Source organism: Cervus canadensis, chromosome 4 (assembly GCF_019320065.1).
Source record: "Cervus canadensis isolate Bull #8, Minnesota chromosome 4, ASM1932006v1, whole genome shotgun sequence".
NCBI lineage: Eukaryota > Metazoa > Chordata > Mammalia > Artiodactyla > Cervidae > Cervus > Cervus canadensis.
The window spans coordinates 101454156-101481301 of record NC_057389.1 but is presented as its reverse complement, the minus strand read 5'-3'; the positions used below and the strand labels follow the sequence as shown (position 1 = coordinate 101481301).

General features: G+C 45.1%; 1 protein-coding gene and 1 non-coding gene across 5 annotated transcripts; one reads left to right on the top strand and one right to left on the bottom strand.

The window, feature by feature from the left end:
* The first annotated feature begins 923 nt into the window (after nucleotides 1-923).
* Nucleotides 924-23128, top strand: LOC122440651 (cytochrome P450 4F3). 4 transcript variants are annotated; one of them, XM_043467161.1, is made up of 13 exons: nucleotides 927-1146; nucleotides 1452-1679; nucleotides 5576-5720; nucleotides 6691-6744; nucleotides 6837-6964; nucleotides 10565-10686; nucleotides 11099-11369; nucleotides 17728-17794; nucleotides 17976-18105; nucleotides 20745-20878; nucleotides 20974-21038; nucleotides 21226-21308; nucleotides 21698-23128. In XM_043467161.1, the coding sequence occupies exons 2-13, from the start codon at nucleotides 1482-1484 to the stop codon at nucleotides 21873-21875; spliced, it is 1575 nt and encodes a 524-aa protein (XP_043323096.1). In that variant the 5' UTR covers nucleotides 927-1146; nucleotides 1452-1481; the 3' UTR covers nucleotides 21876-23128. The 4 variants fall into 4 exon arrangements, with proteins under 4 accessions (XP_043323097.1, XP_043323096.1, XP_043323095.1 ...); XM_043467160.1 differs by lacking the exon at nucleotides 5576-5720 and adding an exon at nucleotides 3975-4119; XM_043467163.1 differs by lacking the exons at nucleotides 927-1146; nucleotides 1452-1679 and adding an exon at nucleotides 4032-4119.
* Nucleotides 23129-23832: 704 nt separating this feature from the next.
* TRNAM-CAU lies at nucleotides 23833-23904 on the bottom strand. The gene has a single exon. It is a non-coding gene; the product is annotated as a tRNA-Met (tRNA).
* Nucleotides 23905-27146: the final 3242 nt, after the last annotated feature.

Below are 27146 nucleotides of genomic sequence, written 5' to 3'. Positions count from 1 at the left end.
GTGTGCATTCAGTTGCGTCTGACTCTTTGTAACCCCCTGGACTGTAGCCCGCCAGGTTTCTCTTGTCTGTGGATTTCCCAGGCGAGAATGCTGGAGCGGGTTGTTAGAGAGGGTATTTTACCTAACGTGGTGTTGGGAAACCAGCCAGTTTAGGTCCAGAGGTTCATGGCAACGGTTGCTAGGGACTTGGTCATTTGCAGAGCTTTTTGTCCTGTGGCCTTGGCAGAGGGCTCCACAACATACACTAGCACGTGTAGTAGTAGCTAGCCTTTTTCCTTCATCCCATCTTTTTCAGGGCTCTTGATCCTTACCATCTTCCTGTAGAACCCTTCTCACTCCCCCTCTCAGGGTCTTATCCAGCATCCCATTTCCCAGATGGGGAGACTGAGCCCACAGAGGGTACGCATAGCCCACAATCAGAGCAAGGGCAGGGCAGAACACTCCCAGCTCTGCCCTCCCCTGTGTGGACCCTGCCCTCTCTAGGCCCCTCACAGCCTCCCAGAGCCCTCTTCCAAATGGGCCCTTTATCTTCTGAATCTGATGCAGGTAATCCCCAGTCAGGCAGGTTTCTCTATTTCTGTTCTGCAGCAGTCACGCCTCGCCCCAGACCCTGGGCTGCTTGGAGACACAACCTGAACTCCCGCCAGGCTGTGTGCGCTCCCAAAGCCAGAATTTTAAGGGTTCTGAGCTTCCTGATTCCAGGCCTGGAAATGGGGTGTGAAGGCTTCCTGGCCCATGAGTGGAGAGGAGCCGCAGAGATCTTTGCCCTGCCCTCCTGTATGTGCTTTTACCTGCCACACATTGGCCTTGGAAGTGCAGGGGTTGTTGTGAAACTGGAAGCCCAGAATCACCTTTGTCTGCACCACAGCCTGCTCACGTGGGAGGTACTGAGTCCAGAGGAGCCAGTGTCCACAGGGGGTGGGGGAGTGAATCCTGAACTGATTCACAGGCAGCTCTCGGTAACACTGTGCTCCCCCTCCCCCGACCCTGTATCCAGACAGCTGCCAGGTGGGGAGGAAGTAAGGAAGCTGTGGGGATTGGCTGGCTTAGCCCGGCCCCTGGCAGCTTCCTCTAGATCTGGGGTCAGACCCAGCCATCCCAGGAGGAGAGCAGAAGTTGTGTGGGACAAGCCAGCCCACACAGAAGGTAAGGGGCTGGGGGTCCTGGCCCGAGGTGAGGAAGGCAGATGCCCGAGGCAGGGTGGCTCCAGGGAATGAGATGACCTGGGAGATGAGTGGATACGTGTGTGTGTCTGTCTGTCTGTCTCTGTCTCTCCCTCTCCTCTGAATTTCTGTTTCTCCCTCCCCTCTCCCAGCCCCTGTCTGCCTGTCTCTGAGCCCTTCTTGCCGGTCCCCAGCACTCCCCATCCCTCCCCCTCTCTCCCTTGCTCCTCTCCCTCTATCCGTCTCTGCCTCACAGCTCACCATCGTTGCCTCTTCCTTCATCCTCAGGATTCACCCTCCACCCCATCTGATCACGGGATGCTGGAGCTGAGCCTGTCCTGGCTGGGACTCGGGCCAGTGGCAGCCTCCCCGTGGCTTCTGCTGCTGCTGGTCGGGGCCTCCTGGATCCTGGCCCGCATCCTGGCCTGGACCTTCACCTCCTACAACAACTCTCGCCGCCTCCGATGTTTCCCACAGCCCCCCAAACGTAACTGGTTCTTTGGTCACCTGGGTCTGGTGAGTGTGGGCAGCAGGTTGGGTCTGGGAAATCAGGGTATATGGACTTCCTGAGGGGTCAGGAATGGGGCCCAGGTTTTGGCTGGGGTCTAGGACAGCAGAGAAGACAGGGAGGCCAAGGAACCCCCTCTTCCCTCACTCATTAATCCCTCTACTCTGCCATCGAGACCTTCCCCACATCCTGTCCTTCCAGTCCTAGCCTGCTTTGGGGTCCATTCCCTGCCTGACTCCCACACATTATGCACCTGATAAGATCCGCCATCCAGCGTCTGCTCTGCACATGACCCATATCCGTGTGTCTTGCTCTGAGCCACAGCTTTCCTAATGGAAATAACTACCACCTCCCCATTCCCACCTACAGGAGCACAGCTGCCGACCCCCTCCCCTGTCCAGGACCCCTTCCTCTAATTTAACTCTCATCCCTCTCCCAAAGATGTCCCAATAGGCCCGTTGCCCAATCTAGATAAAGTCAGCTACTCACTTCCTCTTTCAGAAACCTTCTTAGACCTACCCCACCTCCACACCTGCCTAGCTTGTGCCCCAGACTGTGACTTATGACTTGACCCCACTCAGGATGAATGAAACGGGTAATCGTCCAATCACGTAGTAACCACCTCCCAATTTGATGATGGTTTGGGGGAGCAGACACTACGGTGCCCAGACCAGGACTGGAGCGATGTAAGCACTCAAAACAAATGCTTGATGACCGAGGTGATTAACTTGCCATCATCTCCCTCAGTCAAGGTCAGAGGGATTATATTCAGCTCCCCCTATCTCGCAGACAACTTTTCCTTTCATGCCTGGGATGAGAACTACAACTTGGGGGAGGACTTATTGCAGTTACTATTCATTAAGGCAGCGTTCACAGCGGAGGGTGTCCAAAGCTCACCGTGAAGATTTGCTGAGGTTCCAGATCTTCTGGTCTCAGCGAGCCCTGGAGGCAGCAGGAATGTTACAAAGTTCTCCAGTTCGGCCTTCCCTGCCTCCAAGGGCTTGGCCGTGGAGACCGGTTCAGTCACTCTTCTGTGTGACTTCAGCTGAGCCACGCCCCCTCTCTGGGCTTTGGGGGGGTTTTTTGTTTGTTTGTTTGTTTTTTATGGTTTTTTTTTTCATTTATTTTTATTAGTTGGAGGCTAATTACTTTACAATATTGTAGTGGTTTTTGTCATACATGGACATGAATCAGCAATGGATTTACATGTGTTCCCCATCCCGATCCCCCCTCCCACCTCCCTCCCCACCCCATCCCTCTGGGTCTTCCCAGTGCACCAGGCCCGAGCACTTGTCTCATGCATCCAACCTGGGCTGGTGATCCTTTTCACCCTTGATAATATACATGTTTCAATACTGTTCTCTCAAAACATCCCACCCTCGCCTTCTCCCACAGAGTCCAAAAGTCTGTTCTGTACATCTGTGTCTCTTTTTCTGTTTTGTATATAGGGTTATCATTACCATCTTTCTAAACTCCATATATATGTGTTAGTATACTGTAATGATCTTTATCTTTCTGGCTTACTTCACTCTGTATAATGGGCTCCAGTTTCATCCTCTCTGGGCTTTGAATCCTCACCTTAGGGCCTTGGGAGAGGGGAGCAAGTCACAAAGGTGAAAATGATCTATGTCACCTGCCTAGAGTACCTCGGGGTATTTGTCAGGTTTGAATGGAGCATCGTGAGGGAGAGGGTGCTTCACTAGGAGGCAACCCACACTTCTTCCCCTTTGAGGGGATATGGCATCCGTTTCTTCTTTTGAAAATGGCACAATTGAAGGGCATGCCCATAACTCACAAACAGACAGGATGCACTCTGCACGGAGCCTGAGCAGCGAAGGTTATAGATCATGTTCCCCCTTGGGTTAGCAGGCAGAGTTCATGTCTGTCCCTGGGGGATGGCCAGGGCTATAAGGTCAGAGGTCTGCAGAACCCTTGCCATGGAAGAAATCAGAAGCCAGGTGGAGCAGGAAAAACATGGGATGGGGTTGGACTAAAGCCCAGTCACCCTGCTACCCACAAAGCTGCCCACTGAGGACCTCCTTCTTAGATTGCCCTTGCACTGGGACCACTCCCAGGACAAGAAAAATGTGTCTTCTCAAGCCAAGATCTGCCTCCCTGCGGGCAGACAGCCTGTCTTCTCCCTGTGCCCTGGGATACACCCTTAGGACTTAGAGAGCCTCCAGGTCCCTTCCTCCCCCAGAGGGAAGGAGAAAGGAGAGATTCCCTCCATCTGTGCAGGATCCCACACTCTGTCCACTGCAGTGGACTCTCCTGCAGAGTGACGGCCCTTACCTTGCTCACAGGTTTCCCCCACGGAGCAGGGCTTGAGCAAAGTAACTCAGCTGGTGACCAACTACCCCCACGGTTACTTGATGTGGATGGGCCCCATCATCCCCCTGGTCGTTTTCTGCCACCCTGACTGCATCCGGACTTTCGCCAGTGCCTCAGGTACCCAGGCAGAGCTTGTGGTGGTGGGTGCCATGACACACCTCAGGGCTTCCAGCCCCTCCCCGCCAAGCTTCCATGTGGCCCCTAAAGGACCCCAACCCCCTCCCCTCCTCTCTTGCCATCTTCCTCTTTCCTTCATGCATTGATCATCCCAATCTCACAGCCTCCTCCTTGCTCTCTCTCACTGCCATTTACACCCCCACCCCTGGTGTCCTGGGTAAAAGACAGGACTTGAAGATTCAGATTGAGGCAGAGAAATAGATCTGTGACCTGGTGTGGTCAGGAACTGGCCAGAGGGAAATGAGCTCTGCAAACCCAGAAAAGAAGCAAGGTTCTCTTCTGAGGGATGCTGGAAGGCTTCCTGGAGGAGTAGCAATGACGGCTTATGGCTGGTGTACATCTGAGTTGCTATTCACATGACATCCACCTCTCTGGTGGGTCACTTTCTTTCCCCCTGTCTTGGAGCTGGTCCACTTCTAGATCAGTGCCCTCCTTCTCCAGATGCCAGGAATCTTCCTGAGGAGACTCCACCCCACCCTGGCTCTCTTCCCTTGTCCCCTGCCCCTCCCATCCGCAGACAGATGACCAGGTAAGCAGGGGAACAGGCAGCATGTAACAGAGACCTGGGTTCAGACCCCAGAATGCAGAGTGAACATGAGAAGGGCCCCAGCTCTCTCTGGCTGCTGAAGTCTCCTTCAGCTGTTAGTGGTGGAAATGCCACCCTGTATGATCTATGGAAAGAAAAGGAATTAAGTGACTGTGAAGTCCAAGGAGGGGTATCTTCAGACCCAGATATATCCATGTCTATATAATATCATAAGAAATCTGTTTTCATTGTTTAGTTCTCTGTTCCTCTGTGGTGGCTTCCCTATCGTCTTGGCAACACTGAATCCAACAAGCTCAACCCCCATGGAAAAGTGAGCTCATTGACAACATTTTCAGGAAAAGACACGGGATTTCCTTTGATTTCCCTAGCCTGTGTCATAGGACCCATTCAGAGTGTCCCTGAAACTCTGAGTATCCAGTCTTGGAGGTTGTTTAAGGGTCCTCTAAGCTGTTGTCTTGAGGTTCAGAGTGATTTGATGGTTAAGAACACAGACCCTGGGTTCAGACAGATGTGGGCACGTGTCTCAGGTTTATTGTCTGAGAGAACGTGGGCAACAGACTCCATTGTTCAGAGCCTCAGTCTCCTTATCAGGAATATGGGGATGGAAGAGAAGTCAGGGGAACACGGTGTTTGGGATCCAAACAGGGAAAGACCCTTCCTATCCTTATACTCAAGGGACCCCAATTATCACGTATGGAGGATAAGGGGAGAGAGGGTGGCAGGAGGCTGAGGACAGAGGAGCAGCTGCTGGAAGTGATTCATTGTCCCAGCTCTGGATCTCTGCCCTGGAGGTCCTTCCCTCTGGCAGCCTAGAAGAGTGTGAATTGGGTTCTATTTGTTCCTCTCCAGATTCAGAGCTCAGAGGAAGGTCTCCTGTACACACAGGGCCTGGCCAGCACCTATGGGGATGCATGCTGCTGGTGGATGGGGCCCTGGCACCCAATCATCCGCATCTTCCACCCCACCTGCATCAAGCCTGTGCTCTTTGCTCCAGGTAGACGCCTCCCTGGCCATAGCTTGCCCATTGCCATGGTCTCTGTGTTGCCTCTAGTTGTACAAGTGACCAGGATGCAGGCAGAGGGGGGCATAGCAAAGATGCCACTGTCTCCCACTGCAGAATCCCAGCTGCATGATCTCCAGTTATATCTGTGCAATGTCTGCTGAATGGCCACGTCTGATCAGATTTATGTTTCTACGTGGATTCTGGCTACAGTTGGTGTGTGTTATACCTAGTGATACCTGGTGTGTGTTTAAATCTGAGCTCAGAGATGTTCTCAGTCATGTCTAGAGCTCATCTGTGGCCAAGGACATGTGAGACATCTTGGAGCCTCTCTGGTTCTTGTCTGAGATGCTGTTAGAGATTGCCTGGTTCTCCTGCTGGTCACTTGTGGGTGTTAGTCTGAGGTCTGGGACTCCAGGGTCACTCTGCAAAATGCCCAAGACCTTATGTGAGTCTTGCCTGATGCAGGTCTTAGGCTCTGGTTAAGGCCCGTGTCATCAGTGTATTCAGGTCCTGTCTGGGGTCCACCTGGGGCACACCGAGGTCATGTCAGATGGTCTTCAGGCCCATGGCAAAGCATTCTGCGTCATGTCATATTGTGCCATTCATGGTGTGGCCTGTTAGGACTTGTTAAGACATGGGGCCAGGTCAGATGTCTCAGGAGGGGCCAGTGCTGGGGCAGGTGTGGTGTCCTAGGTCCCTGTAAAGGTGTTTTGTAAGGTCAGAAGATGCAATGTCCAGTCATGTCTCAGGCTGGGCTGTGTCTAAGCACTGTGAGTGTGTCTATGGGCTCCGCCTTTGCTCTGTTCTGTGCTGCGGCCTGGTCTGGTCTCCTCTCCCCTCCCAGCTTCCTGCACTCTTGGTCCCGGTCTGGTATGTTGGGCTTGGAGAGGGAATGCAGACTCCTGGCTGGGAGCCTCCCCTCCCCCTCTCCTTGGTCCCTGATGGTCCTCATTCATGTCAGCTGCCGCTGCACCCAAGGATGTGGTCTTCTATGACTTTCTGAAGCCCTGGCTGGGTGAGTAACTGTTTGTGAAGGGGGTTGGGGATGACCCTGGGGACCCAGGGGAAGGTCTTTCTTTGCTCAATCCCCATGGCTGTCTCTGCTAGGGGATGGGCTCCTGCTGAGTGCTGGTGACAAGTGGAACAGGCACCGTCGCCTGCTGACGCCCGCCTTCCACTTCAACATCCTGAAGCCCTATATGAAGATTTTCACCAAGAGCACAGACATCATGCATGTGAGTCTCTTGAACCCATGGTCCCATCTGGAGTCTGGGGGACAACAGGGACGCAGAGACGTCTTGTCTGGATTTCTCCCTCTTCTGATTGTCTCAAGTCCATCATTCTTCCTTTCTCAGCCTCAGTGTCCTTGGCTATAAAAAGAGTGTAATATGATCCCTGCTTTGCAGGGTGGTCAAGATATCCTGCAAGCTGAGCTTCCCTGGTGGTTCAGATGGCAAAGAATCTGCCTGCAATCCCTGGGTCAGGAAGATCCCTTGGAGAAGGAAATGGCAACCCAGTGTTGCCATTCTCCAGTGTTCTTGCCTGGAGAATTCCATGGACAGGGGAGCCTGTCAGGCTACAGTCCATGGGGTCACAGAGAGTCGTATGTGACTGAATGACTAACACTTTCACTTTTTTTTTTTCATTTATTTTTATTATTGGAGGCTAATTACTTTACAATATTGTAGTGGCTTTTGTCATACATTGACATGAATCAGCCATGGATTTACATGTATTCCCCATCCCAATCCCCTCTCCCACCTCCCTCTCTACCCGCTCCCTCTGGGTATTCCCCATGCACCAGGCCCGAGCACTTGTCTCATGCATCCAACCTGGGCTGGTGATCAGTTTCACCATAGATAATATACATGTTTTGATGCTGTTCTCTCGAAACATCCCACCCTCACCTTCTCCCACAGAGTCCAAAAGTCTGTTCTGTACATCTGTGTCTCTTTTTCTGTTTTGTATATAGGGTTATCATTACCATCTTTCTAAATCCCATATATATGTGTTAGTATGTTGTAATGTTCTTTATTTTTCTGGCTTACTTCACTCTGTATAATGGGCTCCAGTTTCATCCATCTCATTAGAACTGATTCAAATGAATTCTTTTGAATTGCTGAGTAATATTCCATGGTGTATATGTACCACAGCTTCCTTATCCATTCATCTGCTGATGGGCATCTAGGTTGCTTCCATGTCCTGGCTATTATAAACAGTGCTGCGATGAACATTGGGGTGCACGTGTCTCTTTCAGATCTAGTTTCCTCGGTATGTATGCCCAGGAGTGGGATTGCTGGGTCATATGGCAGTTCTATTTCCAGTTTTTTAAGGAATCTCCACACTGTTCTCCATAGCGGCTGTACTAGTTTGCATTCCCACCAACAGTGTAAGAGGGTTCCCTTTTCTCCACACCCTCTCCAGCATTTATTGCTTGTAGGTTTTTGGATAGCAGCCATCCTGACTGGCATGTAATGGTACCTCATTGTGGTTTTGATTTGCATTTCTCTGATGATAAGTGATGTTGAGCATCTTTTCATGTGTTTGTTAGCCATCTGTATGTCTTCTTTGGAGAAATGTCTGTTTAGTTCTTTGGCCCATTTTTTGGTTGGGTCATTTATTTTTCTGGAATTGAGCTTCAGGAGTTGCTTGTATATTTTTGAGATTAATCCTTTGTCTGTTTCTTCGTTTGCTATTATTTTCTCCCAATCTGAGGGCTGTCTTTTCACCTTGCTTATAGTTTCCTTTGTAGTGCAAAAGCTTTTAAGTTTCATTAGGTCCCATTTGTTTATTTTTGCTTTTATTTCCAATATTCTGGGAGGTGGGTCATAGAGGATCCTGCTGTGATTTATGTCGGAGAGTAACACTTTCACTTTCAAGATATCATAATGGAGCCATGTCCCTGGCACATAGTAGATGCTCAGAAGGTGTTAGCTTCTGTTTTACCTTCACAGACGCCTTAGAATCTTGAGACATATTTGATGATAATAATGAATATCAGGCAGTAGTTATTTCTGAGTAACGAATCACTTGAAAACTATAAGGGTTTAGTATGCACAGCGAGACTGTGAGTCAGTTGACTGGTTTCTCTGGATGTGGATGGGGCCACTCATGTGCCAGTGATCTGCTGTGGGTCTGGTCGTGTTGGACTGCACCCTGCAAGCACTGCAAGACTCAAGACTGAAGAAAGAGCTGGAGTCAATAACACAGATGTACATCAGTGATTTAATGGATAAGGGGATCTTATGTGTCTGAAGCAAGGTCCTGGAGTGATATCCCATCATGTGTATCTGTGGCTGAGAGCAAGTATGTCGACATTTACTGATTAGGCTCCATGAGTAAGAGTAGGTGAAGCAGGGAGTGGTAGGTGAAGCAGGGACTGGTCAAGCCTGGGATGTACAGAGAACAAGAGGACAGCTGTCTTGGGTGGCCTGACCATACAGATAGGAAGCATTGCTGGTCTGGGGTCAGTCCTCTCAGAGGTTTGAAGCTTGGGTGGCTACAAGCTGATCTAGCATGACCTCAGGTAGGGCAAATAGACTTGCTTTCATGTGATTCTCTGCCTTCAAAAGGCATCTCAGGCTGGTTCACCTGGTAGAGGCAGGGTATGAAAAGACTGGGAGAAAGCTGCAGTGCCCCCTTGGGGTCTAGGTTTGGAGTGATCACCTCATCATTTTCACCACAGTCTGTTGACCAAAGAAAGTCCAAGGCCAGCTCAGAATCAAAGTATGGTGAAAGAGGCTCCACCTCCAAGTAGAGTTACTGAAAAGTTACATTGCAAAGGGCTTTGATATACACATAGGAAAGCAAAAAACTGGAGCACAGGTTTTTGTGAAGTGCCTGCGATTTTTTTTTTTCATACTTGCAAGCTGACAAGGGAGCTTGTGATTGTTTCCTGGATTCTGCCAGAATACGTGAGACTCCTGGGTCATAAACAAAGGTTAGCCCAGCAAACAACACATGCTTCTTGTGGGTTTGCATCCTTCATCCAAGTCACCAAATTTCATGCAAATAACACAGGTGGGCTTCTATGTATGTCTACTCATATATCACAGGGGAGGGAATATAAGGTTTAGGAACTCTGTGACATTTATAGCAGTTAGAAGCAAGCTTGATATTTTCCAGGGGGACACATTACCTCACTTCTCAAGGTTGTTTGCTACAAACACAGCTCTGAGAAATGGCCCAGGTAAAGAACATAGGGGTCTTACAATTTTTTGGCAAAACCAAAAAAAAAAGTGCAGGAGTACTCAGGGCCCATGGAGGACTATCTCTATCAACATAGGGATCATTTTCCGAATCAACTTATAACAATGAAAAGGATGAAACCTAACATTTGTTAGCACTTACTTTATGAAAAGTTGACCAACAGTGCACAAAGCATGGGCTCAACAGGTAAAGAATCTGCCTACAATGCTGGAGACTCAGGAGATGTGGGTTGGATCCCTGGGTTGGTAACATCCCCTAGATGAGAAAATGGCAACCCACTATACTATTCCTGCCTGAAAAATCCCAAGGACAGAGGAGCCTGTTGTGGGGGCAGAGGGGGGCACAGTCCAAAGTTCAGACACAGAGTCAGACACGACTGAGTAACCAAGCTCACACTCATGCACACAGAGTTGGGAGGTAGAGTCAGGATTACAGAACCCAGATCTTCGGACTCCCGGTCATGGAGACTTCATGTCCTAATAGTAACAGTTTTCACTCCTCCGTGAGCCTGGTGGGTGCCTGGGACCAGGAGACAGAGTCCAGGGAGTGCATCCTGGTATCTGGGGTTAGGAAAGGGCACCAAGGAGGCAGTTCTCAACCTCTGCTGTGTCCCCTTCTCTGTCCAGGCCAAGTGGCAGCGTCTAATCACAGAGGGCCACACACATCTGGACATGTTTGAACACATCAGCCTCATGACCCTGGACAGTCTGCAGAAATGTGTCTTCAGTTATGAGAGCAATTGCCAAGAGTGAGTCTCACGAACGGGCCTGGGGATCATGAGCCACAGACCCATGGGAATAGATGGGTAAGGAAGGGTTGACCAGGACAATCAGAAAGGTCTTCTTGGAGCAGGTGTGTCAGATCTGGACATTGAGGAACAAGAAGGGGAAAGAGAAGATGCCATCCTTTTAGGTAGGTAGAACTGTTTGATAAAGGCCAGGACGCTAGGAAGAGCAAGGTATGTGCAATAGTGAGGAGACATCTTGAAAATAAGGGTGGAGGCAAGGGCATCTTTATATCTTAAGGACATTCTGAAACCAAAGAGGATATGAAGTTTCTCCTGAGCTTTCCAGAGAGCCATGGAAGGTGTTTGAGGAGAAGAGGGTTCTGTTCAAAGTTTATTTCAGACATTGTTGCATTTTCACGCTCTCATCCTGTAGGAAGCCCAGTGATTATATCGCGGCCATCTTGGAGCTCAGCGCGCTTGTGGCAAAACGGTGTCAGCAGCTCTTCCTGCACATGGACTTCCTGTATTACCTCACCCCTGATGGGCGACGCTTCCGCAGGGCCTGCCGCCTGGTGCACGACTTCACAGATGCCGTCATCCAGGAGCGGCGCCGCACCCTCCCCAAGGAAGGTATTGAGGACTTCCTCAAGGAAAAGGAGAAGACCAAGACTTTGGACTTTATTGATGTACTCCTGCTGACCAAGGTGGGCTCCTCTGGGATCTGAATTCAAGAAGCGGTATAGACCTTGGGAACTTGATTTAATCAAAGAGCTTGAACTGGATGCAGAGGGTGCTGGGCAGCCATGTGAGACTCTTGTTGAAGGAAGGGCTGGGTCAGGGGTATGTTTTAGAGATGACCATGGGAACGCACAGGGCATCCCTTGTGGCTCACACAGTAAAGAATCCACCTCCAGTGCAGGAGGCCCAGGTTCAATCCCCAGGTCAGGAAGATCCCCGGAAGTAGGAAGTGGCAACCCACTCCAGTAGTCTTGCCTAGAGAATTCCATGGACAGAGGAGCTTGATGGGGTTCAGTCCATGGGGTTGCAAAGAGTCGGACAGGACTGAGTGACTAACACACACACACGTGGGGTGCAGCCTGCAGGGGACTGAAACTGTGAAGGCCTGAGATTTTACTCTACTTCCAAATCAGTAAGTTAGTCTACTACAGAAATAGACTGTGTATATCCATGTATAGATACAGAACACTGGATCATAAGAATCCATTTATTACTTATGGCAGGCCAAGTAGCCAGAGTAGAATGGTGTCTCTGTTCCCCAACCCCAAGTTCCTCTGAGAGCTCCACTATCACTTTATCTTCCAGTGTAGCCATGCTTAATGTTACAGAACAAATACCTTCCATTTTTTTTAATTTTTTAATTAATTCATTTTGATTGGAGGCTAATTACTTTACAATACTGTAGTGGGTTTTGCCACACATTGACATGAATCCACTATGGGTGTACATGTGTTCCCCATCCTGAACCCCCCTCTCACCTCCCTCCCCATCCCATCCCTCAGGGTCATCCCAGTGCACCATCCCTGAGCACCCTGTCTCAAGCATCGAACCTGGACTGGTGATCTGTTTCACATATGATAATGTACATGTTTCAATGCTATTCTCTCAAATCATGCCACCCTCACCTTCTCCCACAGAGTCCAAAAGACTTCTATACATCTGTGTCTCTTTTGCTGTCTCGCATATAGGGTCATCATTACCATCTTTCTAAATTCTGTATGTATGCATTAGTATACTGTATTGGTGTTTTTCTTTCTGGCTTACTTCGCTCTGTATAATAGACTCCAGTTTCATCCACCTCATTAGAATTGATTCAAATGTATTCTTTTTAATGGCTGCGTAAATAGTCCATTGTGTATATGTACCACACCTTTCTTATCCATTCGTCTGCTGATGGACATATAGGCTGCTTCCATGTCCTGGCTATTATAAACAGTGCTGCGATGAACGTGTCTCTTTCAGTTCTGGTTTCCTCAGTGTGTATGCCCAGCAATGGGATTGCTGGGTCATATGGCAGTTCTATTTCCAGTTTTTTAAGGAATCTCATCACTGTTCTCCATAGTGGCTGTACTAGTTTGCATTCCCACCAACAGAGTAAGAGAGTCCCCTTTTCTCTGCACCCTCTCCAGGATTTATTGTTCGTAGACATTTTGATAGCAGCCATTCTGACCGGCTTGAGATGGTACCTCATTGTGGTTTTGATTTGCATTTTTCTAATAATGAGTGATGTTGAGCATCTTTTCATGTGTTTGCTAGCCATCTGTATGTCTTCTTTGGAGAAATGTCTGTTTAGTTCTTTGGCCCGTTTTTTTTTATTAGGCCGTTTATTTTTCTGGAATTGAGCTGCAGGATCTGCTTGTATATTTTTGAAATTAATTCTTTGTCAGTTGCTTCATTTGCTACTATTTTCTCCCATTCTGAAGGCTGTCTTTTCACCTTGCTTATAGTTCCCTTCAGTGTGCAAAAGCTTTTAAGTTTAATTAGGTCCCATTTGTTTATTTTTGCTTTTATTTTCATTACTCTGGGAGGTGGGTCATAGAGGATCCTGCTGTGATTTATGTCAAAGAGTGTTTTGCCTATGTTTTCTCTAGGACTTTTATAGTTTCTGGTCTTACGTTTAGAACTTTAATCCACTTTGAGTTTGTTTTTGTGTACGGTGTTAGAAAGTGTTCTAGTTTCATTCTTTTACAAGGGGTTGACCAGTTTTCCCAGAACCAGCTCTTAGTTTTGTTGTTTTTTGCTATCGTCTCCTTTGTTTCTTTTTCATTTATTTCTGCCCTAATTTTTATGATTTCTTTCCTTCTACTAACCTTGGAGTTCTTCATTTCTTCTTTTTCCAGTTGCTTTAGGTGTAGAGTTAGGTTGTTTATTTTATTTTTCTCTTGTTTCTTGAGGTAAGCTTGTGTTACTGTGAACCTTCCCCTTAGCACTGCTTTTACTGAATCCCATAGGTTTTGGGTTGTTGTGTTTTCATTTTCATTCATTTCTATGCATATTTTGATTTATTCTTTTATTTCTTCTGTGATTTGTTGGTTATTCAGAAGCATGTTTTTTAGCCTCCATATTTTTGTATTTTTAATAGTTTTTTTCCTGTAGTTGACATTTAATCTTAACACATTGTGATCAGAAAAGATGCTTGAGATGATTTCAGTTTTTTTGAATTTTCCAAGGCTAGATTTGTGGCCCAGGATGTGATCTGTCCTGGAGAAGGTTTCGTATGCACTTGAAAAAAAAGGTGAAATTCATTGTTTTGGGGTGAAATGTCCTATAGATATCAATTAGGACTAACTGGCCCATTGTATCATTAAAGTTTGTGTTTCCTTGCTAATTTTATATTTAGTTGATCTATCCATAGGTGTGAATGGGGTATTAAAGTCTCCCACGATTATTGTATCATTGTTAATTTCCCCTTTCATACTCGTTAGCATTTGCCTTACACATTGCGGTGCTCCTATGTTCAGTACATACATATTTATAATTGTTATATCTTCTTCTTGGATTGATCCTTTGATCACTTTTTAGTGCCTTCTTTGTCTCTTTTCATGGCCTTGATTTCAAAGTCTATTTTATTTGATATGAGTATTGCTACTCCTGCTTTCTTTTGGTCTCCATTTGCATAAAATATCTTTTTCCAGCCCTTCACTTCCAGTCTATATGTGTCCCTTGTTTTGAGGTGGGTCTCTTGTAGACGGCATATATAGGGGTCTTGTTTTTGTATCCATTCAGTCAGTCTTTGTCTTTTGGTTGGGGCATTCAACCCATTTACATTTAAGGTAATTATTGATAAGTATGATCCAGTTGTCATTAACTTTGTTGTTTTGGGTTCCAGTTTGTACACCTTTTCTGTGTTTCCTGTCTAGAGAAAATCCTTTAGCATTTGTTGAAGAGCTGGTTTGGTGGTGCTGAATTCTCTCAGCTTTTGCGTGTCTGTAAAACTTTTGGTTTCTCCTTCATATTTGAATGAGATCCTTGCTGGGTACAGTAATCTGAGTTGTGGGTTTTTCTCTTTCATCAATTTAAGTATGTCCTGCCATTCCCTTCTGGCCTGAAGAGTTTCTATTGAAAGATCAGTTGTTATCCTTATGGGAATTCCCTTGTGTGTTATTTGCTGCTTTTCCCTTGCTGCTTTTAATATTTGTTCTTTGTGTTTGATCTTTGTTAATTTGATTAATATGTGTCTTGGGGTGTTTTGCCTTGGGTTTATCCTGTTTGGGACCCTCTGTGTTTCTTGGATTTGGGTGACTGTTTCCTTCCCCATTTTAGGGAAGTTTTCAACTATTATCTCCTTAGGTATTTTCTCATGGTGTTTCTTTTTGTCTTCTTTTCTGGGACTCCTGTGATTCGAATGTTGGGACATTTAACATTGTCCCAGAGGTCTCTGAGGTTGTCCTCATTTCTTTAAATTCTTTTTTCTGTTTTCCTCTCTGCTTCATTTATTTTCACCATTCTATCTTCCACTTCACTTATCCTATCTTCTCCCTCAGTTATTCTACTGTTGGTTCCCTCCAGAGTGCTTTTGATCTCAGTTATTGCATTATTCATGATTGATTGACTCTTTTTTTCCCATTTATTTTTATTAGTTGAAGGCTAATTACTTTACAATATTATAGTGGAATATTACTCAGCCATTAAAAAGAATTCATTTGAATCAGTTCTAATGAGATGGATGAAACTGGAGCCCATTATACAGAGTGAAGTAAGCCAGAAAGATAAAGACCAATACAGTATACTAACGCATATATATGGAATTTAGAAAGATGGTAATGATAACCCTATATGATTGACTCTTTTATTTCTTCTAGGTCCTTTTTAAACTTTTCTTGCATCTTCTCAATCCTTGTCTCCAAACTATTTATCTGTAACTCCATTTTGTTTTCAAGATTTTGGATCATTTTTACTGTCATTATTCTGAATTGTTTCTTCAGGTAGACTCCCTATCTCCTCCTCTTTTGTTTGGTTTGGTGGGCATTTATCATGTCCCTTAACCTGCTGAATATTCCTCTGCCTTTTCATCTTGTTTATATTGCTGTGTTTGGGGTGGCCTTTCTGTATGCTGGAAGTGTGTGGTTCCTCTTTATTGTGGATATTCCTCCCTGTGGGTGGGGTTGAACGAGTGCCTTGTTAAGGTTTCCTGCTTAGGGGAGCTTGCGTCGGTGTTCTGGTTGGTGGAGCTGGATCTCTTCTCTCTGGAGTGCAATGAAGTGTCCAGTAGTGAGTTTTGAGATGTCTATGGGTTTAGTGTGACTTTTGGCCACCTGTATTTTAATGCTCAGGGTTATGTTCCTGCGTTGTTGGAGAATTAGCTTGGTATGTCTTGCCCTGAAAGTTGTTGGCTCTTGGGTAGAGCTTGGTTTCAGTGTCTGTATGGAGGCTTTGGGATGAGCTCTTGTCGGTTAATGTTCCCTGGAATCAGGAGTTTTCCAGTGTTCTCAAGTTTTGGATTTATGCCTCCTGCCTCTGGCTTTCAGTCTTATTCTTAAAGTAGCCTCAAGACTTCTTCATCCATACAGCACCAACGATAAAACATCTAGGTTAATGGTGAAAAGATTCTCCACAGTGAGGGACACCAGAGAGGTTCACAGAGTTACATGGAGAAGGGAGAGGAGGGAGATAGAGGTGACCAAGAGGGAGAAATCAAAAGCGGAGAGAGCAATCTAGCCAGTAATCAACTCCCTATGTGTTCTCCACAGTCTGGAACTCTCAGAGAAGTTCACAGTTACATAGAGAAGAGAAGAGGGAAGAAGGATATAGAGGTGACCAGGAGGAGAAGAGGGGGAATCAAAAGGAAAGAGACAGATCTAGCCAGTAATCAGTTCCCTAAGTGTTCTCCATGGCCCAGAACACCCACAGAGATTCACAGATTCAGGTAGAGAAGAGAAGGGGGACGGAGGAGATAGAGGTGACCTGGGGGAGAGAAAGGAGAGTCAAAAGGGAAGAGAGCAATCAAGCCAGTAATCACACTCCTAAGTTAAAATGGGTACTGAAGATTAGATTCTTAAAGGTACAAAATCGGTAACAAGTACCAAAAAGCAAAGATTAAAAATCTAGTGTAGAAGTTAGACTCTCAAAAATACAATATTAAAAAATCACAAAAATTATAAAATATATATATGAAATTTGCTTTAAAAATAGGGTCTTTTTTTGCAAGGTAACAGTAGGTTATAAAAATGAAAATTAAAAGAGACACGTGTACCCCAGTGTTCATCGCAGCACTGTTTATAATAGCCAGGACATGGAAGCAACCTAGATGCCCATCAGCAGATGAATGGATAAGGAAGCTGTGGTACATATACACCATGAAATATTACTCAGCCATTAAAAAGAATTCATTTGAACCAGTTCTAATGAGATGGATGAAACTGGAGCCCATTATACAGAGTGAAGTAAGCCAGAAAGATAAAGAACAGTTTATTTATTTTAATTGGAGGATAATTACTTTACAATATTGTAGTGGTTTTACCTCCAGTTTTTGAAATTTGGAACATACACAGGACTTCTTCTCCTTTTTCCCTTTGTTTGAGGAGGGAAGGGAGAAGGAGAAAGAGAGAGGAGGGAAGGGAAGGGAGGGGTGTGGAGGGGAAGAGAAAATAGTGGAGAGGAGAGAAGAATAGACAAGAACACAACAGAGATGAGAAGAGGTTGTTTTGGAACTTAAACAGAACCTCTTCACTGAGAAGGCAAAGTTTGCATGTTCTACAGGTGTACAACCCATTCCTTATCTCCAGGAGGCATTAAGAATGGGTTTTAATCTCTACTTCTAAGGTAAACTTGTCATCAGTCATCCTGTAACCCAGGTTACATCATGTAGGAACATGAAAATATTTATGAATCATTGATTCCTTTTACCATGGATGCCATAGGAGGCAAAGAGTTCAAGGAGGAGGTCTGTGGGTGGGGCATCTGGTGGTACTGAGCAAAGAAGGTCTAGGACTTCAGGTTGAGCTTGGGTTTCTAGATGGACGATGGAGCTTCAGAGATTGTCTCAGTTTAGGCTTAGTGGCCCTCAGAACTTGTGTGAATCTGGGAATCTTGCTTTCTCTCCAGGATGAAGATGGGAAGGGATTATCAGATGAAGACATCCGAGCTGAAGCTGACACCTTCATGTTTGAAGGTGAGGGTCCCAGTGTGGAACTACACAGGGGGGTGGGTCTCTCCACCAACCCAGGAACTTGGCAAGTGGACCCTGGATCATGCCATCCCTCCGCATCCCCCCATGGGCTAAGGTGAGGGTGCTGTCCAGATTGTAGTGCTGAAGTAGGCCAGAGACCCAGGCCTCTCTGGATGCTCCTCAGGCCATGACACCACAGCCAGTGGCCTCTCCTGGGTCCTGTACAACCTTGCAAAACACCCAGAATATCAGGAGCGCTGCCGGCAGGAGGTGCGAGAGCTCCTGAAGGACCGTGAGTCTAAAGAGATTGAATGGTGAGTGCAAGTCTTCGTGGCCTTTTTCTGAGCCCCTGCTTCCTGGTTTTGGAAGAGTGAAAATATTCTTGTGGATTCTGTCCTTATTTCTTAGTGGGAATGTGAGAAGATCCCAGAGACAGGGTCTGGGAAAAGTTTGCAGGTTTGGGGGATAGGAAGTCCTGCATTAACTAGCAACAATTTGTGAGGGCAGGTGATACCAGTGAGCACCTATTCAGTAAATGAACTTTCCCTCCACTTCTTTACTTTTCTCTCTGAAGTCACGTGTTTTCAAAAATCTTCATTCTATTTCCTCATATCCTAATTCCTCATATTATTTAGTCCAGGATTTAAAAGGAACACCTGAGGACTAAAGTCATTCAACTCCTTTCCAGGAATATCTGCATCTTCTTCCATCTATTCCCCATTTAGGAAACACTGCAAAACTGCCTCCCTCTCCCCAGTTCTATGCCCTCTCCAATTCTCCCCATCTCATTGTGTGTCCTGGACTCAGGAAGGACCAGCCCCAGCTTTGCCTTCCAGGATCTCCCAGCCTGGTGGGAGAATAGTCCCAGGTCAGGACACTCCCAGTGTGCATGGACCAGGATGGGGTTTGATATGATAGGTTTGTGGAAAACAGATTATTTAATAATATTAACATGCTATTCCAGAGTATGGAATGGATATCCATTTTTAGATATTCACATAATCTTTAAGCTTTTAATAGAGTCTAAAATTTTAGCATAGAAATCTTAGGCAGCTTTTGCTAAACAAACCCTTAGGTACCTCTTGTTCCTATGGTGAATCATATAGTCTATCTGGATTGAGAAACATTTATAAGTTCATTTGGAATATAGACATTCACATGTCTTCCAGATATTTTATATCATCACCATCTTTTCTTTCATCTATTATATTATTTCTAAAGAAAAACTAATAATTTATTGGTATAAATTTCTTGCCCAGTGAACATAGTAAGTGCTAGATATGGTCTCATATCAACAGGACAAAGAAAGATCATTTATACTAAAAACTCTTGTAACAACTGGAGAGCTACATGGAAAAAGGTTAATTCAACATGGTCTTATGTCTTATAAGAAAATAATATATACACTAATCAAATATTTAAAATAGAAAATAAAAGAGCCTTGGGACATCCCTAGTGGTCCAGTGGTTAAGAATTCACCTTGCAATGCAGGAGACTTAGGTTTGATCCCTGGTCGGGGAACTAAGATCCCATGTGTGCAATAGCAGCTAAGCCGACACGCAGCTAAACAGAGTCCATGGGCCCAGTGAAAGATCCCGCCTGACACAACAAAGATCTGATGCAACTAAGCCCTGCTGCAACCAAACAAATAAATAATTTTTTCAGAAAATAATAAAATAAACGAGTCTTAAAGGCTCTCTTAGAGGAAACCAGGGGAAATTATTTTATAGCTCCAGAGTAGGAAAGGCCTTATTTTGGACACAAGTCCCAAGAGATGTACAAGAAGAGCTTGACACACTGTTACATGAAAAAGATACAGAGCAATGTGTATGGTATACAGCATGATACTGCATAATTATTAATGCAAAAAGGTACTCCTAGAAGGATAAGGATCCATAAAGAATAACCATTAGTCAAACTGTGAGGAAGGGAAAGGAGTGATACTGAGACATGGGGTGGTGTTTTGTGGTCTTCCGATTTAGAACTAGCTAACTATATCAGCTATTAAGAATTTAAATCACCACACAAAATTAAGGGGATAAAGAAAAAGAATTCAGTTCCATTACTGGGTCTTATCTTCAATATTTGTACCAGTTTTGCAGTCAGTTGCTTCCCTGATAGTTCAGTTGGTAAAGAATCTGCCTGCAATGCAGGCGACCCCAGTTTGATTCCCAGGTTGGGACAATTCTCTGGAGAAGGGATAGGCTACCCACTCCAGTGTTCTTCGGCTTCCCTTGTGGCTCAGCTGGTAAACAACCCCTCTACAATGCGGGAGACCTGGGCTCGATCCCTGGGTTGGGAAGATCCACAGGAGAAGGGAAAGGCTACCCACTCCAGTATTCTGGCCTGGAGAATTCCATGGATGGTATAGTCCATGGGGTCACAAAGAGTCGGACGTGACTCTCACTTTCACCTTTTCCAGTGAATTCTCTCATTTTCTAAGTATAAAACCACTATCTGCCAAAAATGACACATTTACCCCCATGTTTCAAATGGCATTTCTCTCTTTTCCCCCCTTCTAAGTTCATTAGCTAGTATCCCTAGTGCTGTTATAAATAAGAGTAAACATTGAATCTGACTTTTTATTTCTTTCTCATTTGCCTTTTGATTTTTCTGTCTTACCATAAAGAATATTTCATTTTTAAACAAATTAGTAAACTTTCTTTTTGGTTGGTTATTTGATATTTTGCTTAGAAAAGCTTCTGAAAATATGTGGCTAAATTTTGTCTGGTACTTCTGTGATTTTTCTTTCTTTTTAGAAACCATCTTATTGAGCAGTGATGGACAAAGAAAAAGTTGTACATATTTAATGTATACAACGTAATGGGTTTGGCACTATTTGATCCATCTATGATTATGTCATAGACAGAAGGGATCTTATAGGGCAGTAGGAGTGCTGGAAGCTGGCATGTCTATTTTTGCTCCCTGAATAATTGTCGTGGGGGTTCCTTAGGGACGACCTGACTCAGTTGCCCTTCCTGACCATGTGCATCAAGGAGAGTCTGCGGTTGCACCCCCCAGTCACCGTCATCTCTCGCTGCTGTACCCAGGACATCATGCTTCCAGACGGCCGGGTCATCCCCAAAGGTGTTCACAATGACTGTGGGATGAGGCTCCTGGTCAGAAAGGGGGCCCATCAGGCAGGTTGAACCTAATTCTGACTGGTCCCTCCTCTCCCACAGGTGTTATCTGCCTCATCAGTATTTTCGGGACCCACCACAACCCATCTGTGTGGCCAGACCCTGAGGTGATGCCTCCGCGACGCCATACCTCCATCACCCCTGTCCATTCCCTTTGGCGGACCCAAGGGCGACTACAGAATTCTGATTGGCCAATCAGACATCACTTCCCTCCCATTATACACACATCTGCCTCTCTAAGGATGGATGTTCTGGGAGATACCACCCAGGAACCCTGTCTTGTCTTGCCCCCAGGTCTATGACCCCTTCCGCTTCGAGCCAGAAAACATCAAGGGGAGGTCACCTCTGGCTTTTATCCCCTTCTCAGCGGGTCCCAGGTGAGGACATTGGGCATTTGAGGTGAGGATGGAGTAGTGGGAGCGGGGGTCTGGGACTGAGATTCCAGGCTTAACTGTAGGGGTCAGGAAGACGGGAAGTTTAAGGCTGTGTTTCCCTCCCCTCCCCCAGACATAATGGCAAGGGCCTAGGGAATGGTGAGGGGCACAAGGAGGGGTCCACAGTGTGCTGAGAGGCCGGTTCCCCTGTGTTCTGGTCTGAGTTCAGGATTGGAGTGTGGGCAAGGGTCTGGGGATATGCAAGCCCACGAGGGGGTTCCTGACATGGTTAGCTTCCTTCTCTACCACTGTGCGTGTAAGTTGTGGGCCGGGTGCTGCGGAGCCCAGATGAGGGTTCCAGGTGCAGTCAGAGCCCCCGCTCCCGCCCATAGGAACTGCATCGGGCAGACATTCGCCATGACCGAGATGAAAGTGGTCCTGGCGCTCACGCTACTGCGCTTCCGCGTCCTGCCAGATGAGGAGGAGCCTCGCCGGAAGCCGGAGCTGATCCTGCGCGCGGAGGGCGGACTTTGGCTGCGGGTGGAGCCACTGAGCGCCGGGCACCAATGACGCATCCACCTTCTGGCCTGAGATCCGCCATAACCATAGACACCTCACTTCAGATTCCCAGGAATAAATCTGGGACTTCGCTGGCAGTGCAGTGGTTAAGACTTTGTGCTTCCACTGCAAGGGGCACGGGATCCTGATCCGGGAGCTCACGTCTGTCCCAAGCCTCACTGAGAGCCAGCAGGGGGTCCCTGGGGCCTGGACAGATCCAGGCCGATGGGTGCCGCTGTGAACCTGGCGGGGGAGGCGGGGGGAGGCGGGGGGAGGGTGGGGGAATGGGGGCAAATTTTGTTATGATACTGGAGCTCCATCTTGGATCAGGACGACAACATGACTTTTTAAGGAAGGTGAAGCAGAGAGCTAGATGCAGTCAGGGTCAGATGACCCTGGATCCACCACTCCCTCCTTACAAACGTTTGCCATTTTTAGCTATTTGGCTGGGTTGGGGAAAATCTCTCTCTAAGCCTCAGTGCCTTTATTACATAATAGTAGCCACCTTGCGATGTTGTGGAGATTTATGAAAAGCTTGTGCAGAGTCCAAAAGTCTGTTCTGTACATCTGTGTCTCTTTTTCTGTTTTGCATATAGGGTTATCATTACCATCTTTCTAAATTCCGTATATACTACAATATTGTAAAGTAATTAGCCTCCAACTAATAAAAATTAAAAAAATAAAAATAGTGAGAAATGGACCAAAAAAAAAAGAAAAGAAAAGCTTGTGCAAAATGACTGACTCAGTATCTGGTAAGCATCCCTACTGAATGTGCGTTCATTTCCACACTTGTTTTTGCATCACTTTTTCACATTTAAAATGCTTTAAAGTCATAAAAGTTACACTGAAGTTTGGAGACATGCGGAAACCTGCTGTTGAAGAAACCTGCCATTAGAAGATTCAGCAAATTCAAATTCTCCATAGTTAGATCTGTTACACAGTTACAGGCTGCTCTGCTGTGAAACAGACCTGAAGCTAAGAACCAAAAAGAAAAATTTTCCCTCAGAGAGGCATGACCCAGGACTTCATTTTCATCAGGATGTTCTAGGAAGCGGAGGTGAAGAGAGTCCTCAATAGTCAGAGAAGGTGGAGGGGGCAGGAGTGGGGCCACTTCCTTCAGCACCTGGGACAGCAGCTGCTCCAGGACTAGCCCCACTGAGGTGGCAGGGGGTCCTGGGATGGTCTTAGTATCAGACCCTTTTGGGGTTCTACAAGCTGGGGTCAGAAGACTTAATGGTTGAATAATAAGAAATAAATCCTATATCATGAAATTAGTAAATATTTCATGTATTCTATGCTGAAAATTGCATATGTTCTTCTTTGCCTTCAGAGTTCTTATTAAAATGTTTTTCTTTAAAAACAAAACAGAAAAGTGGGGGGGGGAACTGCTCTGGTGGTCTGATAGCTTAGATTCAGTGCTCTCAATGCAGGTAGCCCAGGTTCAATATCTGGTCCATGAACTATATTCCACACGCCACAACTAAGAGTTTGCATCCTGTAAATACAGATTCTGCAGGCTGTGACCAAGACCCAGAACAGGCAGATAAATAAGTAAATATTTATTAATGCTTTTCCTTTCCCCCAAATTATACCTTGTCATAGAAAAAAAAAAACCACAGTGAAGAAAAAGTAAGAAATAAGCATCATATCCATAATCCAAACATGCCAAAGTAATCACTTCATATTCTCTCACATATACTGCCAAATTTTAAAGTGAAAGTATCAGTTGCACCCAGCTCTTTGCAACTCCATGAACTGTAGCCGACAAGGCTCCTCTGTCCATGGAATTCTCCTAGCAAGACTACTGGAGTAGGTAGAAGATTCCCTTCTCCAAGGGATCTTCCTGACCCAGGGATCGAACCTGAGTCTCACACATCACAGGCAGATTCTTTACTGACTGAGCCACCAGAGAAGCCTATGAAATACACTTTCTCAGAGGCCACGCATACTCAAGACTTTACAAAATCTTTAGCAGAGGATGGTTTCGATCCATCGACCTCTGGGTTATGGGCCCAGCACGCTTCCGCTGCGCCACTCTGCTCTGACTTTTTAACTTTAAATTCTCCAATTTTGAACCAGTCCGTTATTCCATGTCCAGTTCTAATTGTTGCTTCTTAGCCCACATACAGAATTCTCAGGAGTCAGGTGAGGTGACCTGGTACTCCCACCTCTTTAAGAATTTTCCACAGTTTGTTGTGATCCACACAGTCAAAGGTTTTAGCATAGTCAGTGAAGCAGAACAAAATGTTTTATTGGGTCATAAAAAGAAATGAAGTAGGGAGTTCCCTACAGGCCAGAGGTTAAGACTCTGCACTTCCAATACAAGAGATGCAGGTTCAATCCCTGGTTAGGGAACTAAGATGCCACATGCCATGTTGCATGGCCAAATTTTTTTAAAAAAAGGAATGAAGCACTGACACATGCTTCAATATGAATGAACTTTGAAAACATTATGATAAAAGAAAGGAACTGGACACAAAAGGTCACATATTGTATGACTCCATTTATATGAAATGTGCAGAATAGGCAAATCCATAGAGATAGATCTAGGAGCTGGAGGACAAAACGGAGGGTGACTGCTGATGGGTACAGGTCTCCTTTTCAGGTGATGGAAATATCTTGGAGCTAGATAGAGGAGAGGTGGTGGTTGCACAACACTGTGAGTGTACTGGATGCATGAAATCAAACACTTTTTAATGTTATGAATTCTATAACTGAATAAATTTTACTTTATGTGACTTTTACCTCAACAAAAAAAAATACTATTTTATCTTACATTTTTCTTGTTACTCTAGATTTTTCATTGAACAATATATCATGAACATCCCTCCACAATGGATTCCACATGGACTATACCATCCATGGACTTCTCAGTCGGTAAAGGCAGATTCTTTACCAACTGCTCTATCAAAAGGAAGCCCAAGAATACTGGGGTGGGTCGTGTATCCCTTCTCCAGTGGATCTTCCCAACCTAGGAATTGAACCAGGGTCTCCTGCATTGCAGGCGGATTCTTTACCAACTGAGCTATCAGGGAAGCCCTATAATTGAATAAATTTTATTTTATGTGTTTTACCTCAACAAAAAATGCTATTTTATCTTATATTTTTCTTGTTAATCTGGATTTTTCATTAAATAATAAATATATCATTAATCTGGATTTTTCATTAAATGATGAATCGTGAACATCCCTCCACAATGTGCAATCATCATCTTGAAGATCTTTAAAATCTTTAAATGTTAAGTATTCAATGCACTCTTTATTTTCATAAATGGTATTATGATAGAAAACAATTTAGTTTGTCTTCACTTTGCAAAAAATAATCTCGTCGTACCTTGACGACTTGAGATCTCATTATCAGTTACTTACTGAGTTACTCTTAATCACATAACCTTTGGTGCAGAAATTTTATTTCTATAGTAGGAGTATCTTACATGCATTCATGTAAGATGTGGGTGTATTAAACACTTTTCATACAACACATAAGACTGGATGACTCCACAGACCTTGATGCTTTTGATCCAAACCCCAATTTCATCCTCACCTCAGTCTTTCAGATTGGAATGATTAACTCACTTGCTCAAGATCAATTAGCTGATGAGTGGTGGAGTGGAGGTAAGTTTGGTTAGCTTGGCTTCAAAGGTCATGCCTCATCTCCCAAGGAAATAATTTTCAAGATGTATCTCAGCCCCAAGTGCATTAGATCAGTAGAGAGCCCCTGAAGGTTTAGAAGATGAGACTCTTTGAAGAGTGATGCTTAACTTTTTCAATGTAATATTTTTGACAGAGAATACATTCACTCATGTAGAAAATAAGGTGCTCAATGAAAAGCATTGCTTCTCCACATGTACTTTATTTTCCCAGTTTTTTTCACCTTTAGGTAAATGCTTTACTTTTTGTATGGGGCTTCCCTTGTGGCTCAGCTGGTAAAGAATCTGCCTACAATGTGGGAAACCTGAGTTCAATCCCTGGGTTGGAAAGATCCGATGGAGAAGGGAAAGGCTACCCACTCCAGTATTCTGGCCTGGAGAATTCCATGGACTGCATAGTCCATGGGGTCACAAACAGTTGGACACATCTGAGCAACTTTCACTCTGTTACTTTTTGTATATCATTTCATAGTATATTTATGCCGGTAATATATGTGCTTAATACCCTCAGCCTCATCTTAAACAAGTATGTAAGTTTATCAAATTTATAAAAAGTAAAGACTGCTCTATTTGGTGTACAGTTCTAAGTTTTGAAGTGTCTAGAGAGGTGGCTGTGGTAACCACCACTACCACAGCCACCCTTGATAATCAAAACATTTTCATCCCAACTCCTGCCAAACAGTGATCCCTATCATCTGGCATCTTTCACCTAACAATGCATTTATGATTCATCCATGTTGCATTATTCAGTACCTTGGTATTTTATTGCTAAGTAATATTGCATAGTATGATGAACCACATTTTCTTCTGCAGTTGAAAAACATGTGGATTGTTTTCAATTTTGTCCTATTATAAATAAAGCTACTGTGGATATGTGTATATAAGTGTTCATTGGTCTTGGAGTGGGATGGCTGGGTCATATTATAGGTGTATGTTTAACATTAGAGGAAACAGCCAAACTATATTTCAAAGGGCACCATTTAAAATTTTTAATTAAAATTCCCAGCCTTATTGTGATATAATTGACACATAACATTTTGTCACCTTAAGGTGTACAACACATTGATTTAATAGATATGTAACTTAGAAAGTGATGACCGCATGATGTTAGTTACCACCTCTTACCCCATCACATACGTACATTTATTTTTTTCTGACCAGAACATTTAAGATCCCCTCTCTCAGGGACATTCAAGCTTGTGGCACAGTACCATGTGGTCACCATACTATACACTATATCCCCAAACTAGCTAACTTGTAACTGAAAGGTTGCATCCTTTGATCAGTATCTCTTCATTAATCAAACTCCTGGTAACCACTACTCTACTCATAGTTTCTTTGAGCCTGTCTTTTTTAGACTCCACATATAAGTGTTATCATACACTACAGTTATCCCTCAGCACTTTGGAGGGGTGGGGAATGGAGGGATTGGTTCCAAGACTCCTTGTGGCTACCCAGATCTGGGGATGCTCAAGCCCTTCATGTAAAATGGTGTAGTATTTGCATATAACTTACACATAACCTCCTGTATACTTGAAGTTATCTCTAGATTACTTATAATGCCTTGTTCTTGTTGTTGTTGTTGTAGTTTAGTTTCTGAGTCATGTCCAACTCTTTTGTGACCCCACAGACGG

Bases quoted from the DNA above. Each gene is read 5' to 3' on its own strand.
- LOC122440651 (XM_043467161.1), top strand. From the start codon at position 1,482: ATGCTGGAGCTGAGCCTGTCCTGGCTGGGACTCGGGCCAGTGGCAGCC. The intron at 6,965-10,564 runs GTGAGTCTCTTG...TTCTCTGTCCAG, and splicing joins AGAGCACAGACATCATGCAT to GCCAAGTGGCAGCGTCTAAT. The intron at 10,687-11,098 runs GTGAGTCTCACG...CTCATCCTGTAG, and splicing joins TATGAGAGCAATTGCCAAGA to GAAGCCCAGTGATTATATCG.